Here is an 18,667-nt window from a genome sequence, read left to right as displayed (position 1 = left end):
GCTGCTTAAGAAAGCTTATCCTAGATGTAAAGAGAGGTTCAAAATTAACCACGTTCAAGTGTAAGAGTAGCATGTACTGGTACTAATATATTTGAGATGTTTTTAGTTTCTGATGACATGAAAGTTAGGGTTGCTTGGCATGAAAAAGGATTAAACTTAGTTAAGGTTACTGACCAGGACATGAAGCCTTCCTTCAGGGTGAACTCTAAGTAATAAAATACAAATCCTGACTCCCCCAGGTGACCTGAGGATCTTGATGGTTTTCTAAGTTTACAAAGTACATGTCAGGATTTTAACGTCTTTAAGAAAGAATTATCTCAGTGTTTATATTTAAAATACTGGCAAATGTAAATGGATGCCTGGGTATTTACAAACAGCAGAAGTAATTGCCAGCTTGTCTTGTGGATTTAAGTGTCACAGCTTGCAGTTCAGTGAAATATAACCCAACGAGTTTACACATCTGGGGGATATAACAATGGGAAATTATTCCAAGGAAGTGTGCAAGGGAAAGCAGCATGTATCAACTGAAATATGTTTAGACTGGCAGTATTAATTGGCACTATTAATGGGGATTGAGGTTTAGAGACTATGATCACTGACTTCTCTCAAAGATCTTTGCAAATCCAAGCAAAAATAGGCTCATTAGCCTGGAAAGTGACTGAATCCATACTTATCTTGCCTCTTCCTCCCTCTACTCTGCAAACCTTTTCTTTGAGCTCAATGTTATTTGACAAATAGCTCCTTGAGCAGCACCCATAGAAAAAATAAAATTAACACTTCCCTTCTTTTTAACTTCCCCACACTGGATGTACACAGAGTCATCCCCACCAATGTGAACATGGGAGATCAAACCTGAAATGCAACTCCAAGAACCCTCTTGGAAATGGTTTCTACATATTATTTTGTCATGAAAAATAAGAGTCATTCCCTCCCTAGAAAGAGAAACGGGTACTTTGTGGGGCAACCATTCTCAGTTAGGAGTTTGGTATCTATAATATGCTACCATAGATATCTCTACCTGCCTCGTGTGTATTAATAGTATGAATCCTGTTTGTTCCATTTACATACCTAACCAAATTTATGCTATTCTGCTGCTCTTAAGACTCAGCATGAAAGAATGGAAAACAAACTTTGCAGTGACCCAGCAGGAACAGAAAGGCAAAAGTGAATTCTTCTACACTCAGCAGGAGACCTGGTGTTGGTAGTTGCTACATCATCCTGATTTTCAAAGGAGAAATTTTAAAACTTCCTTTGGCCTGAGATGAAACTCTCAGAATTTTTAAACTGTTTTTCTCTCGCTTTATTAGATGAGGGAACAATTCAATGTTTCTTTTAAAATGGGAAATGGTATCACTCTCTCTGCTGTAACAAAAGCCTGGTTTATATTGGTTTATTGCCCAATTTTTAAATGCACATTGCCACAGCATTTCAGAGGAGTGTATTTACATTTACCTTTCTAAAACACACAGTATATTATGTTGCAATTAAAAGCCCACAAACTCAATCTGATATTTCTTCACTAATTTATTCCCAAGCCAATATGTATTTTAATGTTCCAAACTGTTGCTAATTAACACATGGAAATATTTTAACATGGATTTTGATTAATTCCATTTAACAGTCTAACCAGTGCTAAAGCATATGTGGTATGTCATTTCTTTCTTTTGAGGAAGGCATTGGCATTAAATCTTTCAATCTTCCTGAGCACCAAATGCTAATTTCAGGAAGATTAAATAACAGACTGCAGCTACAGTTTCCTTTCTTTACTTCCCAGAAGGTGAAATGAACATATTTATGTGGGAGGAATTTCTTTACTGCACAAGCCAAAATACAGAAATTAGATTTTTTTTTTTTCCCCAACACTGCTAATACACTAGCAATCGCCTGCCAACTAAATAACTTTAACCTATATCTGCAGTTCATGGAGCGTTGCCAAGTTATATGTTCAACTTTCTTTCACTCTGTTTTTTTTTATTAAAGTATTCCCATATGATGTTTTCACTTGCAGCTCCTAAATGCTTTTCCATACTTGAATCAGGGACTACCAGCTTATAGGGAGGTGGCTCTGGCCATAAAGCCACAAATGCTCATATAAGACCCTCCTCTGATTTTCACACTCTGAAGGTATGTTATAAATATGAATCCTATTGTGTTGCTGTAATGGTTTAAATCTGAGTGCAATTCTGCATGTCAACGAACTAAAGCACACAAAGCACCCAGAGGTGTGTATGTGAGCAAGCACCCCGTGTGTGTAAGAATGCAGGAAGACAGAGCAGGAGGAGGCTCCCTGCTGGATCGTGGGTTAACCACTTGCACATCACACACAGCTTTTCACAAGATGGAGTTTGACCAGTTTAAGAGCAGTTAAACACTTCTGCTCTTGCCATCTCCACCAGAAAGGTGACCACACCCAAGTCCAACGATTCCTCTTTCCCATACGGTGAGCCCGGTTTCCCTGTGCTTACACCCACTGTCCATCCTCTGCTCTGTGCCACCATGCCCCTACTGAAAGCCAAAGCAGAGGTTCACTGTATGTTCACCTCACACCTGCATCTCCTTCATGTCCTCCATGCCTCTGTTGCATAAGTAACCTTTTCTTCTATTTCTTTCCCTATGTCTTACGTCCCTTGTTGCAATATTCTGTGTAAATCTTCATTCAGCTTGTAATGTATGGTGCTGTCCCTCCTCCTTTACCTTTTGGTAGCTGTATTTCTGTCTCGCTTGCTAATGTAACAACTCAACAGTGTTTTCTGTTTCCTTTCCTACTACCTGTACAACACCTGATCACACTCTGCACCATTCAGCTGCCCAGATTCCTGGCATTTTCAAGAGAGCATTTCAGTTGTTCCTTACTGATCTACTCCTACCAGATACAGTGAAGTCCAATTTTCTACTTGACTTAACCATTTTCATCAGGATTAGAACTTTCTTTTCCAAGTCGACATTTACACCCACTGATTTTCTTTAGGCCTCTTTTTATGCATTTAAGAGGTGTGTGTTGGATGCAATGTTTTCATCATATTCACTAAATAAGTGGCGCTGGGACAAAGTCAATTAAGGCTACTGGTGAGAGTCCCTGCTCTCGTTCAAGAAGCAGAGGCTGTCCTTAGAAGCCCCATGTTCAGTCCCAGAGATGATTCACAACAGCTGTCACTGCCCATGCAAAAATGTGTGCACACTCTCCTGCCTGTTGGAAAAAACATGTGTCTTCTGTGTTCTCAGACTATTTAAAACCTAAATCTCTTTACAAAGAATAGAAGTTGTGGAAAAAATATCTGAAAGTTATGACAGGAAAGAGCAGTGAATACGTAGGTAGATTTTTTTCAAAGTAGCTGTGTGTTACTTTACAGGCTGCATTAGATAAATATTTAACGTAACTGATGGTAAGGTTTACAAATGGCCATTTATTGTAGCACAGAAGGCCAAATGCCAATACCTGAATACCTGCCCATCCTGTTCTCAGTATAAGCACACATGTTTTTCACTCAAGGGCTGATCACAGCCCAGAGTAAAAAACACACATCATAAAACATTCAAATACATGAAAATGGCATTTTCCCATCTTCTCTTACATAAGCGTTCTTTATTTCACCGTTCACAGCAAATATCATATATGTATATAAAAATATAAATATAACATATTTATTGAAGCAGGTTATGGGCCTGAAAAGTATAAGCAAGTAGTGCAAAGGTTTCAACTTGGTTACACCTGCTAGGCTGGCCCTAGAAGAATGCCCTTGTTAGCTGACAACCAAGCAGACTACCAAGATCCAAGAACACCTTTCCTGATGCATTTGCATGCCAGATGGATGGATACAAGGTGTTGAAAAATTAGCTCTACCAACTCCTGCTTATTATTCAAAGGGTACGTTACCAGTTAACATGAAGATAACACAACACTTAAGGCTTCTGATGTTTTCCCTAAATTAATAGGAGGAAGCAGAAAAGATGCAGTTTTAGATATGGAAAAGCAGTTATAACGATGCTTTTCCACTGGGTATCCGAACAACAGTCCCTTAAAGGTGAAGAGCAAATACTGTAACCCCCTGCCCTAGTCAGATGCACCAAAGCACTGAGGACCAATCACCAGAATGAGAAACAGGAAGAATGACGTTTGTTGCCTTCCATTTGATTAAAAAACCTCTGCAAATTAAACTGGCTACAATGACTCTCAGATGGACCAAAGTGACTGTTCCATAGTCATACACCAAATCTATTGTCAAAGTCATGAATACACCCTACAGTCCCCCTGCAGCTGTTAAATGATGTCTCCACATCTTTGCTCAAGCCAAACAAATTCTTCTACTGCTCTCCCTGAAGCCTTTCAGGCCATTTTACTTTGTGACATTTCGTAAGATGCCAAATGAGACAAGCAGTTACTCTGGCACTGGGAATTCCAAAAAGGTTTGAAAAAAATTAATCACTCTTTAAGACACCACGAGTCTGACTCTTCACAAGCAGAGATAACTCTAATTTCACTGAGACTTTTTTTTCCTTCCTTCCAGCAAGACAAAATTAGGACTAGCTTAAAAAACAAAAACCCACTAACAAATGCACAATGGGAAAGAAGTTATCAAACCCATCCTTCCCCAAACCAAACATACATGATCAATTCTTTTAGCCACACCTATTCAAGTGACTTTAGGTGCCCTGTTCTGAAATGGATTGGTCACAGCAACTCAAAATCGGGTCCTAAATATGCTTCTTTATGTTTGATTTAAAATAGACAAGCTGTCCTCTTGCTATCCCTGGAAAATAGCTTTGCTAGCCATTGTCCAGGCCATCGGACAGTAGCCTTCAAAAGGCCACAATAAGAGGTCTTCAGTCGAGTGGTGTCATATGGTCTTCATTTAGAAATATCACAAGAACATTACTTCTCACAGTATTTACAAATTAAAAACATATGGCTGTAACCTCTAATACTGCAAGAAATACTGCTCTTTGGGTTTGTTTCTGGCCTCAGACTTTTGAAACATGAACCAAGCAAAGGGATTTCAGCTTAATGTGTGATTCAGCCCATTCTTCTTCCGAGCTCCAAGTGTCTGGGGGACAAGCTAAAGCTGGCATTTGAAAAAAGTGATTTGCCCACAACTGTGGTAATGTACTACAGTTGGCAACTAAAGTAACATGTATATCAAAAAGGGGTGGGGCTGGTTAATTAAAGGCATCTACTTTCCATTTAATTAAAAAAATCCCCCATATTATACTGGGTTTGGTTCCTCTAAAGAGTTTTAGAAGTCACATATAAGCCTCTTGCATTTACTATTTAGGTTCAATCAATATGGTTATCTACCTGTCAATTTTTCTTGCTCTTTAATGCAGAAAGAGAGAAGCTTTTTTTATAGCTAGCTCAGAAAGCACTAAGCTAATCAATACATGCAGCGATAACAGAATGATTTGAAGCACGTAACAGAAGCTTATCACTTCGCAGTATACTGAACCCGTCAAAATATTTTCCTAGAAGTAAAGTGAAAATAGAAGTTCTCCATTTTTTATTACTTAAGTGGGTGGTGACATAGATGTCGTAGGCCTTCTGGATTTGTTCCTAGCTTTGTACTTTCGGGAAAATTTGGTACATGAGCATTTGCTACTTCGTAGAAACAGGAAGCCGATTCTGTGGTGAGATTTAAAAACTCTGCCTTGAGAATCAAAAATTATCTCAATTGCTCTTGATTCCCCACCCCTAAACATTTATTGGAAATCCATGCCTCGTTCGGGGGAACTGTGCATAAGGTTTTCCAGGAATGCAGCTTCTGACATTCCCACAGACCTTAAAACCCTTTGCTTTACTCAGTACTCTCAGTAATTTGTGTTCGAGCCCAATCTGCAAAGTACAGGCTTTCCTTCAGCCATCCCCTGCTGCGTTAGGCGATTTGAAATAATTTGTAAGCATCTGATTCCCAGAGGTTTAAATATACATACATGTATCAAGATTCTGGATTTTAAAGCAGCAGAGAGAGGATCAGCTGTTATTGTGGTCTCTAACCTCTACTTTTTTGAAGAAATGCATAGGATTTAACTGCGGAGTTCTCTTCAAGTGGCAAGTAACAATCATCTGCCATCATACAATTTAAGTAGGTGGAATTCTACATAACACAAAAGCTCTTTGTGATATTCCAGGCTTGCCACAATTTACCAAATGTTAAATGCAAGCTCAAAATTAATATATGTATGTGTATGTAAGTATGCATGTAAATACACACTGAAGAGATGAGAGTTAATAAGAAGCAGGAAATAATGTTTACAGCTTAAGGTTTTTTATCATTTCTCTATCAGTTTTAGCTCCACAGCCATTGTTATCAACTCTATGTCATGTCATGAGATCTGTAGGCATTTCTGCATGTCCCCCTAAACTCACATGACAGCCCTGTGGCTCCCCAGTTCAGAAGAATCTGCTTCACAACTTGGGAACCTCAGAGGCTGCCAGGCCTGGGCACTAGTGGTTACACTGGGTGCTGCTCAAGGCACCAAGCCGTGAAATGTTTTACTTTCACCCTTAGCAAACAGTACTGGTATGAAAAACAAATGAAAAGGTTACAAGGATCACAAAATCACAAAGAAATCCTTCAGAGAAATAACTGAAAGTCTACAGAGGCTCTGCTATTTCTATTTCTCTACCAGAAACGGCCATGCATGGTACAGTCAGGTCTGAACTAGCTCTGTGTGGGTGAATCAAGGTCTGGAAATCACACAACAGCATCCACTCACAGGCAAGGATTAGTCCACAGGTGTGTAAGAGCTGCTAACTCTACATCCTGACCCAATCTGGTGAGTGTGTGTGAACTTACTGTGAATGTCTACAAACCCAGGAAGCACTAAACCACAATCCATCGCAGAGCGGAGACACGCCAGCAGCGAGGCATTAACAATGTTGTCTCCTCCAGAGGAGCTGAAAGATGGATGGGCATCTCCGAGGGCAGAATTGGGCCCAGAGAATGAGCAAAGATTCTTAGAGCAACACCTCAAGTGACACAAATTATGTTGTAAAATTGATCACTTCCTTACACATGGCAGAATGCTTCCAGGGCACTCAACATCCTATTCCATTAAGCCATGATAAATGAGACCATATTTCCACATCAGTCTGAGCACTTCTTTTAAACCTACTAGTTCAAATATTTGGTTACTTATTCCCTTCCCCCTCCTAAAGATAGCGAGAACTGTCTTTCTCTTTCCCAAGTTTGCATGTCCTAATGGGTGCCATTGTTTCAGGACCATCACCTGGGCATCTTATTTCTTCACATAATTCCTCATCTTAAGAGCAAGCAAAATTCTGAGGGAAATCACTGAAAACTGTTTGGTGTGCAATCTCTATGAATGCACTCAGCAACTTGAAAAGATGGACTCAGAGATACAGGAAAGCCACAGTACAAATTATAGTGGAATGGCCCAAAAAAAGTAACTCTCCTATTCCTAGCTTGAAGAAGATCACCACCACCACCTGGAACAGTTAAGATGGAAATCTGTGGAGCAGGAACAAAATTGTTTCAAGCAGATCACTATGGCTCAAGGTGGCTAGGGAAGGTTCATAAATTGATAAGCACCACCAAAGGATCATAAGCCTCCACATCAATTGTATAAAGATTACAACAGAGCCACTCGCTGCAGTCATTCTGAAAAGGTTATGGGTTTCACAGGTGTGCACTGTCAGTTCTGATTAAGCTTAAACTAAACCAGTTATCTATAATGTTGGATTGGAAGGAGTTTTATTGCTGAACGCAAGGTAAATCAAATTCAGGATACACATCTGTGGAAAAACACAGAGGGCCAAAGTTCACAGTCCTGACACAGGCGAAAAAAAAATCCAACCCTCCAAACTCAGGAGGAGATTTGCCTGAAAAAGATCCATCAGTCTGGCTATTGTCCTATGTTCTGCCTCAGAAAGGAAAGTTATTTTGTCACAGCTTTTTCTTTCCTTCTTCAAATTATTGTTCGCTCTCACAACGCAGGCTGCTTCAGCGTTATTATCTACGCTCATTTCTAAAGTGCCTACAGTTTAACATTTATCTGAACGCAAATGAAATTAATTATACACCTATACTTTTCACTACACAGGATATAAACTGAAGTTGCAACATATTCATAATGTAATTTTTCATCTGTGCAACCAGGAGTCTGTCCAAAAACAACAGTTCACATCAGAGGTTCTTAGAGCTGTGCAAAAAGACCGAGAGTGAAATCATGCACCCAAAAAAACATTGCTAACAACTCAATTGATTTCATAGTGCCAGGATTTCACTCAGAAATTTAAAAAAAAATTAAAAATGCATTCTTAAGCGTTGACACAAATTGCAAAAGGTACATTTTTATTTCCAAAAATACGCTGTATTAATGCTGCACTTTGAAGTGCCTCTATTGACTCATAGTGTTAATAGATGTGAGAGAGAAAAAAAGTATTTGCTTTTGCAACATCATTATTTCCTTTGCATGTAATTATTTTCTCGCCAAACAATGCTAGTGACAAATCACAACAGGCTCTGAAGTCATCTATACCAGCAGATTTTTAACCCAAGGTAAAAATAAACAGAAACATCTGTAAAGTAATCTTGCAGAAAGCTACGTTTATTAACAAATACATTTTCTAATAAAACACCATCTGCAAGCAACCCTCAGCTTCCACTTGATATAAATAGGTCTTTTACTGTTTTCAGATGCAGTTCCCAGAAAATTATTCCAAGTTCTACTGCAAAACACATCAGTCTTTGTTGCTGCCTGGAATGTTAATAAATAACATCAAGTTTTTAAATAGTCAAACAAATTATTGGCTTGAAACAATTATTCCAACAGAAAAAGCTGACCTTTTGCAATAAAGTGGTTTAAGAATGCATCGCTCCTCATTCCCAGTATAAAAATATTACCAAGCAGGGAAATACTGTGGGGAAAACAGAAAGCTATGAAAAAGCCATCTTGCAATTCTGCTCATAAGCACACTGTACACCTACCTTGCAAAGGTTACTGTTTTGGAGAAACTCAGAATAAAAGGAAAAGTATTCAGAGTATAAATAGTATCCTTATTATAAATTTTTGTTTGGAACAGACACAAATATGAACCAACTAAAATGTTCCTCACAGGACTACTGTACTGACCAGCAATGCAGAATTCAACAGCTCAAACTGTAGGTTGCAGAGATTGGGACTGAATCCCAGTAGTAAGGGCTCCTCAAAATGCATAAGAGCTTCAATGGGACACATTTTCATAAGCATTATTCAGAACCTAAGTCACATTAATTCCATTAAAAGCAATAGAAATTTAGCAAACTCTGCAAATAAATTCCTCACTGGTAAGACTGTTTAGCACCACTGAAATTTGAACACTGCTGGTTTTCCTTAGAGTTTAAAACAGCAATCTGTCTGTCAAACTACCTCCTACCTGAGAATGCAAGAGTGAAAATTGCAGATGAACTGAGATGTCCAGAACTGGTATAGCTGGTATACGTATATTATACCCAACAGAGATGTAGCCTTTTAATATTAATCATAAACAAGCAATGTCAGTATTCCAAACTGCTTTAAAAACCACATTAAATATTGCTACTGGGACTATCACAACAAACTGCTGAAAGAAGTCATGCACATTCCAGAAGAAGGAATGTTTTACACTGTAATTCCAGGAAATGCAACTTCATATTTCCAGAGAAAAATATTTAGTGAATGAAATACTCAAGCAGTACTAGAGAGAAGATATTTTAAACCACTTACTTCACTAACAGGAGGAATGTTGAGCTTTGGTACTTTGTTCTTCGAACTAGGTGTGTTCACTTTTCCTTCCAGCAGTGTTCCAAAGGACTGATTTCCATATCCACTCTCAATTTCTAGTGGGGGTTTCAGTTCAGGTGAGTCATTGGGTACCTGGTCCTGACCGTCCATAGGCCTGACATATGCTGTAGGCTTTTGCTGGACCATGCTGTTTTTACAGTGAAGTCCTGGTGGGAAATTCTGAGTCGAAAGACCATTGTTTGCAGTTAACAAAGAAGTGGAAGGAAGCGGAGAGCCAGGACCATGGCCTACAAACTCCAGCTCGGTGGGCGACTTGGAATGACTGTTTTCTTTGTAAGAGTGCTCTCCAGGTGCTGACTTTGCATGAGCATGCCTCCTCGAATGTGAAGATGTTGCCATGGAATTTGCATCCTCGGTCCCTCCACTTTTATGCTGCTCACTCTGACAGTTATAGAGGTCTTCATACCTGCCCTGTGACTGGTCATGGGAAGAGCTATGCTTTGTCCGACTCTGCTGACCGCTGGATTGGCTTGGCTGGGCCCCACTAGAGTTGTGACCACCACGTGACCAGTCTGTCCTCGACTTCCTGCTGCTCTGGTGACTGTGTAGCAAAGCAGAATTTGATGACAATGAAGAAGGAGGAGGCATTGATGTCGATGAATTGCCGCTGATCTGATGAGATGGGATCATCCTGTTTCTCGGTTCTGGAAAAAAGTTCTGTTCATTTTTGTCAATGGGTGTCTGTGGGACAGAATTCTTTGGGATTCCTACAAGGTGGCTCTGGTTGGAGTGGTTGGTTAACAGATCCTTCATCTCATCATAATTTCCCAATGTGTTCTGGACACGGTTTGCAAGGGCGTCGCCTTTATTTGTCTAAAATATCAAAAAAAAAAAGAGACAAGAAAAGCATGAGTAAATTCCTGATTTACAAGTTACTGCTCAGAATAGTTGTCTTAGAAGATGGCAAATGTTAGCTGTTTAATGGTGTCATGCTGACATTTAATTAAATTTCAATTACATTTTGCATATGTTATGTAAGAAAAACCTATCAATAACTGTGTTCAAAGAATCTCTTGAAACAGGCTTGCATCAGTAACACTTGTATACTGCTTCCCATTTTCTTAAATATGCTCTCAGAGAAGTGTTTAAATTGCATCAGTTATGGATGTTAGGCTCAAAATAAGCTGGGTTTATGTCAGAGATGTTGGGCTTGTACATTCCATATCGTGCAAAACACGAACGTGCAATTACTGGCTACTGAGCATTTGAATTGCAATCACACAGTGTATTTAAGTATGTTATTGCTCTATCAGCCCCTTGACCCACAGTCCTGCCATAAATAGAAGCTGGGTAGCCTGTAACAGTGCCAAACTCTTCACTCCAGTTTAACTCCAATTACTTTTCCATAGAAGGTTCAGTTTGACCTGAAGTATCTACCATATGAATCTGGAAAGAAAAAGCTTCTACCCACTCAGACGCTACGGTAGCTTCAAATAAAAAGATAATTCAAAAATATTTTCTCACAGAACATAAACAGACATGATTGCCACATTCTTAAGCATCGGGATTCTTCCGCTGTCTGCAGTCTGGTTGTATTTTTTAATCCTGCTTTTTTTTTATTTCCAGTAATTATTAAATAAATACTGACTCATCTGTGTTTCACTGCTATTATACTTTTTCTTTTGAAGTATGAAGTTTCTTTTTCCTTTTCCCTTTCACTTGTAAAAAGATGGACAAATAAGCTGGAAGCTATAATTAATATTCAGCTAATTTCCTCTCTCTTCCTGTTCTAACTCACCCCACAGAGACCCAAAGCACCAGCCTTCTCACTGACCTTTCTGTTCCATTGAAATGACCAGCAGAGAACTAAAACATCTTATTCCCTATGCTTATTACTTTACAAGACTCAAAGGATAAAAACAAAGAAAAACTATAGTTCCTGTTTAGGCAGATGGTTAACTTCTACAGTCTGGAATTAAATGTCAAAGCTATGTCATGATACAGTCAACTATACTTCTACTTATGCTTGGGGTTTTTTTTTTCACTCAATAAAGCAAATAGTGCCACAGTCCACCAGCACCTTAACACCAGGCCATAAAGATGAGGAAAGGCAGCACTATGAGCTTGTGCTTGGTTAGGGAGTGTCAGACTCCTCAACAAGGCATCCTACCATGCCCCTGATCCCATTTTCCTCAAGTATTAAGCAGAAGTTTGAGAGATGAAAAAAATTCATGCATGCACTTCTCCTGAAATATCTGCTTCTATTACCCACTGCTGAACAAGTCAGAAGATGAGAAGAATACTGCAGAAAGATTTTTTTTTCCTTAGTACTGCACATGCCATAAAAAATGTTTAAAAAGAAGATAATAAATGCAAATTTGCTTTTGCTCATCCTAAGGGATTCTAACATATATTACCACTGCACTGAGGCAGTGATTTAAAAATTAACTGTTCAATGTTGTTCTCATCTATATATATTTTGCCAGTGCTCCTAACTGACACAGTTAATAATCCCAGTTGTGGAGAACCACGAATCACTTTTATTCACTAACTAAGTCCCTAGGTTGGTCATTTTAGTGGCAAAAATTATATTCTAGCTAAGCCAAGAATAAGCTCTTTGTATATGAGCAGTCTCCTTCAACTGAGTTGCACAATGAGTTGTTTGGGCAGCAGCCAAAACCAGGCTCTCTCTGTTCAACCCCCAAATTTAAAACAAGGAGATTCCATTGTGCTTAAGGGCCCAGCAGGAATTATGATTCGAAGTCTAAACACTTACATACTTGTTCTGTTTCCTCCTTCCCCAAACACTTTAACTCCTTATGGGATAGCACATGGGAAGTAACAGTACTGAGAAAAGCCTGACCACCAACCTTCCCTCTGTGGTTCAGCTACATTTCCAGGGTGCATTTAGCTTATTTTCCAGAAGGCAGAAGTTAAAAAAAAAAAGTACTGACAACATATCATCACTGAAACACTTCAACATCACAGCACATTAAATGGTGCTTGTCTAGATCCTCACAGAGGGAATCAATATTTTAATTTCAATGTAGATCTTTTCAATTATTTTGTGTTGGAGGTATCTGATTTTCTCAACTTATTTTCTTTTACATGTCACATAATGATAAATATAATTTTGCCCGATATTAACTCTATTTTATGCACAATGTTCACATCCCGGGAATAAAAGACACTATAGAAATATTAGGTATTATTGGTTTTTGTAGTCATTTACTGGGAACATTAATAAATATATTTACTGAAAGTCATGGAGATTAAAATTATTTTAAACATCCTTAGCATATTTTAAGTGCACTAAAGGTCATATTCAATGGTTATTGAAGTCAATGGAAGGATAAGTACTCTCTTCAGTGGCCTTTGGACCAGACTGCAAAGCAAAACAACACATTATGAATGTAAGTACTAATTTGGTTTACGCCGAAATAAAACTAGAGCACACAGAGCCAACATCAGATTTGTGCTTCACAATCTGAACGAGCTCAGGCATGTAGTGCACTGCACTATCTTTATTTAAGACATAAGGGATAACATTAATGTTTTTACTTTATTTCCACAACAAATTCAGGGCTCTCATGAGCAGCACAGTATTATTGACAAACCTGGATACCAGCAAGAGAAACACAAAATCCAGTCATAATTTCTTGTTGCTCTTTGTTACTTCCAGATTGGGGACAATTTCTGCCTTCATATTCCGGATAATTGGCTGATTTCTTAAAGGAAACCCCTGTACATCTTGTTTTCTGAACAGCATGTTGAAGCACAATTTTGTTTCTATCAAGGAAATGCAGCATTTTGAGTATTCCAAGGCATAAATTATATGCCTAGTTTATGAATCATGGTTAGTAGCCTTCCCCCTCATTCTAGGCTCCTGTTAGTTTAGGAAATGTACACCTTCCTGCATTTGCTCCTATTTCTTTCAAAAACTATCTGTACAGAATCCTACTGGAAGACTAATTTGCTAGCTAGCTATTGCATTATAGTTTTACAAAGAAAAGAACTAATGCACTCAAACTTACAGGCCCAATTTACAAGGGTTTTGTGAAAATTTGTATGAAACTTGAGGTTTCATAATTCATTCACTTTCTTATGCCTCATAGTTAAACTACCCTCCATGGATTAGAAGCTGAGATCTTTTTTATGCTGAGCTTGAAAAGCATGGAGGGGCTTTACCTGAAAAAAGATAAATGATTTAACATTCACCAAAGGCTCCACAATGGAAATGCTGCCCATTGGGTTCTCTTTCTCAAGTTGAACTCTTCTGAGGCAATTCCTTTGAAAAGTAACAAAAATGCTCCTACTGTTTTCTTTTAAAATACTCATCTCTGAAACTCTTTACTAATTCAAAACATTAAAAGGTATCAACAATTCAGTAGTAAAATTACAGCTTCTCTCAGGAAAACTCCAGCATTGCCTTTTCAAGTGTCTGTTGCCACAACACTGCAGGCCCTTCTCTGATCCCTTCTGCAAAATCAAACACGAGCAGGTTGCACCAGAGCTCGGAGGCAGGACCTGCAACCCATTTGCATTAAAGAGCAACACAGCCCTCGCTGCCTGACCTTCCCAAAATAATGCTGGATGTCATCACGTTGTCAGAGGTGTTGTTTCCCCGCATGAGACAGCAGAGCTTCTAAAGGAGGCATTTATCTTTTAACAAGCGTGCACAAATGTATTTTATACACCCACAGAAGTAAATATGTCTTTTCATGTGAGTGCACACACACAAACTACAAAGAAGCAATGTAGAAACACGCACTTGTCCAAAACTATAATGAACACCTACGTTTTATTTGACAGAGGGAAAGAAAGACGCTGTAACAGCTAGAGCAGAGAGATGATAGATGAAGGCAGATAATCCACACATCTTGTGATGCACAGTGGCAGCAAACTCCATGAGAAAACCTGAGCTCTTTTCTTCAAGCAACTTTTAATATCCCCAACCCTACTGCAACCCAAAAAACAGCTGCCAGTTGTTCAGTCTTTAAAACATCAAAACCAGCAGTGGTGGTATTCCCTACCCCAACTGTCCCTTCTCTAGATACTGTTGAAGTAAATGAGGAAGGCATGATAAACAAGTAAGGACACTAGGTCTGGGAATAAAAGAAAGAAGTACAACAGATATTGGTGCTGCGTGTTTTCAGTTCCCGACACAAAATTTTGCAGTGTTTTGCAAACTGGTCTATCTACTAAAATCCAAATGACTACTTGCATGAATGAAAACGTGCCTGACATGCAGGAAGTCTCAACAAAATCAGTTCATAGTAAGTTATTATTCCCATAAAGAAGCTAAAATGTGGTTCAAAGCAGAAATAGTGCATTTATTAGATTTTTATTAAAAAAAAAAATCAAAAAGACCCCACAAACAAACTATCCTAGTGCATAGCCCTTATTTGGCTGAATATGTCTGTCATGGATGAGTGGAATGTACCTCACTCAAAAGAGAGAAGCAGCAACGTGTTTTATTGAGGTAAAATAATTTGACAGAGGTTGATAAATTCAATGGAATTCAACAAAGTTTAACAGTAGTTTGACATTAAAACTTATTGCCAGTAGTAAGTTTTATGCCAAGGTTCACCTTCTTAATTGCTGCATGGAAGAAACCTACAAAGGCAAATTGAGTCAGAATGGTTCTAATTCAAGAGACCAGAGATGCAAAGATCAAGGAGAACCCTCCCATCAGTCAGAAGGCTCAGAAGAGACCTCTTGCTCTCTAAACTCCTTATGGACCCTGAGCATGGCTGGATCCAATCTTAGCCTCAGACTTGGTCAATGGTTTAAGTCTAATGGAATTATTCATATAATATTTACAATAATATTGAGTAGCTACATGGACTAGCAATGTTTCATAGGTTTAATTCAGCATAGTATCAGTCAGTTATCAAGTACCTGTCATGGGTAAGGGATCTCCCTGCCTTGGGTAAGGAAGGAATCTCTACCCCTTGAGAGGCATCCCTGCTCAAGCAGAGGGTCATCTGGTGTGCAGTCCAGCTGCACTTCAGGGTAAGATCAAATTGGGCCCACCCTGATGGCAGTATTTATAGGGTGAAGAAGTTGGCTGCTAGTCAAGAGAGTAGGGAGAGACATCTTCATTTTAGCTCTGATATTTTGTTCTGTGCTTTGGTTACCTTGCACTTTTGGGTTTCAAAACCGCCTTTTGAAATATTTTTCAAGACACCTTCACTCCCTGGAACGCCAGCCAGGGGCTTCCAGCAGGCAAGTTCACCTCAAGGACGAAAGGCCTGTTGCTCCTCAAGTCAGCCTAAACCAAAGTACAGCTTGGAGTCAAGTGTATCCACCGCACTTCCGTGGTCTATAATTATTAGACATCATATGATTATAACGACAGTCTTTTCTCCTCCTTTCTGGGTGATTTTCAAAGAGCCCTCATCTTCCCTTACAGCTGCTAACAATGTAAAATGGAAAGATGAAGTGGTGGCCTTTCAATGGATGTCACTGATTGGGAGGAGAAAGAGATATGGAAATTTACATTCTGATGAATTCTTTAGGGAATGTCTTACTGAAAATCAAAGCAGCAGAAATCATAAAGGGGGACATCCCTTGGTGATGAAAATCTCAGGCAGCAAGGCTCCTTAGAGAGAATAAGACTTGTCATAAAAGTCCCTTTCATACCCTTGTTATGCTCCCCAAAGATTCAGTCTCCCAAAAGACTTCTTTGGATGGTTATGATTGCACAAAAAAGCTTATGAACTCATTATTTATAGAGGGGACATTGGTTTTAACAACTCGTATATTTTCTTCTTAAAAATAAAAGAACTAATAGCTAGCTTTGTACAAACCCACTTATAGAAACAGGAGCTGCACATACTTCTACTGCAGGACTTTGCTATGTGTTTAGAGGAAGGAATCTCGAACTGGACTGTAACCAAAATTCCTGATTCTGCCAATGCTAGCATGCTAAGCTGGGCAGCACATTCACTTTGCTCTGCTGCTGTATGCTGATCTGTACAATCAGTGTAGTCAAGAGTATAAGTACCAAGGCAGATGTGATACTTCCCTTTCTTGCAGGTGAAGAGAAGCTTTATCTGTATTTGTAAAAGCCATTCTGAAAATGCAAAATATAACAATGCAACTTACCTTGTAGGGTTCCCCAAAGAGGTTAAAACCTGAAGCAAAGAGATCTTCATCTTGCTGGACTTCCTGGTTTCTTCTCTCCCATTCCTTCCGCTTAAGTGCACTCCGGTCTTGTTCATAGTGACTGAAGAAGAGAAAGAGAGAAAGGACAACACGTTATTTCCTCCATAATTTAGTTACATGTTCATAAGTATCAGTAATAGCCATAAAACATCAGAAACAATGCAATTCCCAAGGATAATTCTGAAAGAAAGAAGCAGCCACTGAACAATTTTTCCAAATTTAAACCTGGAATCATAAAACTATGCAAAATTGGGCAGTAGGCCAGTCAGTACACTTCTAAAACGAAAACAGAGAAAAATATTCTTTTCAAACTAACAGAGTATTATGCAGAGTAATAAAATATACTTTGATGTCTTTGTATGAACAGCCTGTTCATACACATGAGTGTGAACACACACACACACACACACACTCGTGTGCCCACAGAGCGTGTATGGGCAGAGAAAGCAAACGTGAAGTCAAAGAAGCACAGCAACATCTAAAAATCCATTTAACTAAACATCCATCCCAATGCTCCAGGTCATCCATGTGTGGTTTGGACCACCTAATTCTGTCCCACTTCTTGTTAAAATTTATGTACAGTTTCACTGTAGGTGTCAAGGGGGGGGGGGGGGGGTTACGAAGTGGTTTTGTAGCAGCAGGTTGCCAGAAGAGACTTTGGGATAGTTGATTCCAGTATCAGATAAAATTCTACATACAAACACACAGAAAAGAATCCAGCATCTCAGTGTAGCAATGGTGAGTGGCACTTATCTGTGTGTCAGCTTACTTTGTGCACCTGCCAGACCTAGATGACAAGCTGAGAGACCATATTCACTTCTCCCCTGAATAGCACTGAAGTACTTTGGTCTTTTGGCTTTACAAACTACCTCCTGCTCCTCTGAGGGAAAAGATATAATTAAAACCCTGAAGGAGAGGGAAAAAATAGGAAAGGAAAAGATGCATGCTTCAACTTGCACTGACAACCTCTCATGTGACAAGCATTAAGGGACACTTCTGTGCTTTCAACCCGTATTTGATTTGTTATGAGGCTTTTGGCTCTGCTTTGTGTCAGCTAATTAGCTACCAAATTCCAGATGACAATTTGAATAGCAGATTTGGTATATGCCCTGATGTTATCTGCAATAAGCAGTATTTCCCTGATAGGTGCTGGACATGCATGCACACATCCACACACAGCCTCTGTGTACAAATGCTTACACACAAACATACATATTACAGCTGTAACAAAGAACAGTTAATTCTCCTATCTCTGGCGAGAATGAATTAAATCTCCACAGAGCTCCACTGCACTTGGAAGATAACCAAATATCTACAACTTTTGCCTTTTTAGCTCAGCATGATGTTGTATTGAAAGCTTCACACCGAGAGATATAATGAGGAATGAACTGCACAGTGATGAGGCTTTAACAGTGTATAAAGTCACTGATTTCTGAGTGAAACCACAATTACTAATTTGAAGCACCAGCTAATTAAAACCACAGCTATGTATTTAGCCTCTTGTTATACCTACTGCAGTTTATAATTATGAGGACCTCTTTATCTACTCAATTAAAGTTCTTATGATTCAGGCAGGTTGTGTTTGAACCTGCAAGCCCTGCAGAGAGCACAGGAAAGCATATGTCTGTTGCCTGATGACTCCATGTTATCCTTACACTCATATACTTGTTTTTGTAGAGGCAGGGAAAGAAAAAAGGAAAGACCTGCCACAGAGAGATCCCTAAATAAAAAATATGAATTAATAATTGGTTTAAGCAATTCAAGACCACTCAGAGTTGGA

At 39.0% G+C, this 18,667-nt stretch overlaps 1 protein-coding gene across 4 annotated transcripts in view; it reads right to left on the bottom strand.

The window, feature by feature from the left end:
- Positions 1–18,667, bottom strand: part of AFF2 (AF4/FMR2 family member 2) — a 336,299-nt gene that overhangs the window by 233,266 nt on the left and 84,366 nt on the right. For all 4 annotated transcript variants that reach the window (XM_027716444.2, XM_027716448.2, XM_027716445.2 and 1 more), the window contains exons 2-3: positions 16,828–16,948; positions 9,700–10,590 (exon numbers count right to left, since the gene is read on the bottom strand). In XM_027716444.2, the coding sequence (XP_027572245.1) occupies positions 9,700–10,590; positions 16,828–16,948 (1,012 nt within the window). The remainder of the gene's footprint in view (positions 1–9,699; positions 10,591–16,827; positions 16,949–18,667) is intronic.

Source organism: Pipra filicauda, unplaced genomic scaffold (genome assembly GCF_003945595.2).
Source record: "Pipra filicauda isolate LSUMZ 115617 unplaced genomic scaffold, ASM394559v2 scaffold239_size1682155_pilon, whole genome shotgun sequence".
Lineage (NCBI taxonomy): Eukaryota > Metazoa > Chordata > Aves > Passeriformes > Pipridae > Pipra > Pipra filicauda.
Note: the sequence above shows the minus strand (reverse complement) of the source record. Positions and strands in the feature narration are given on the sequence as shown.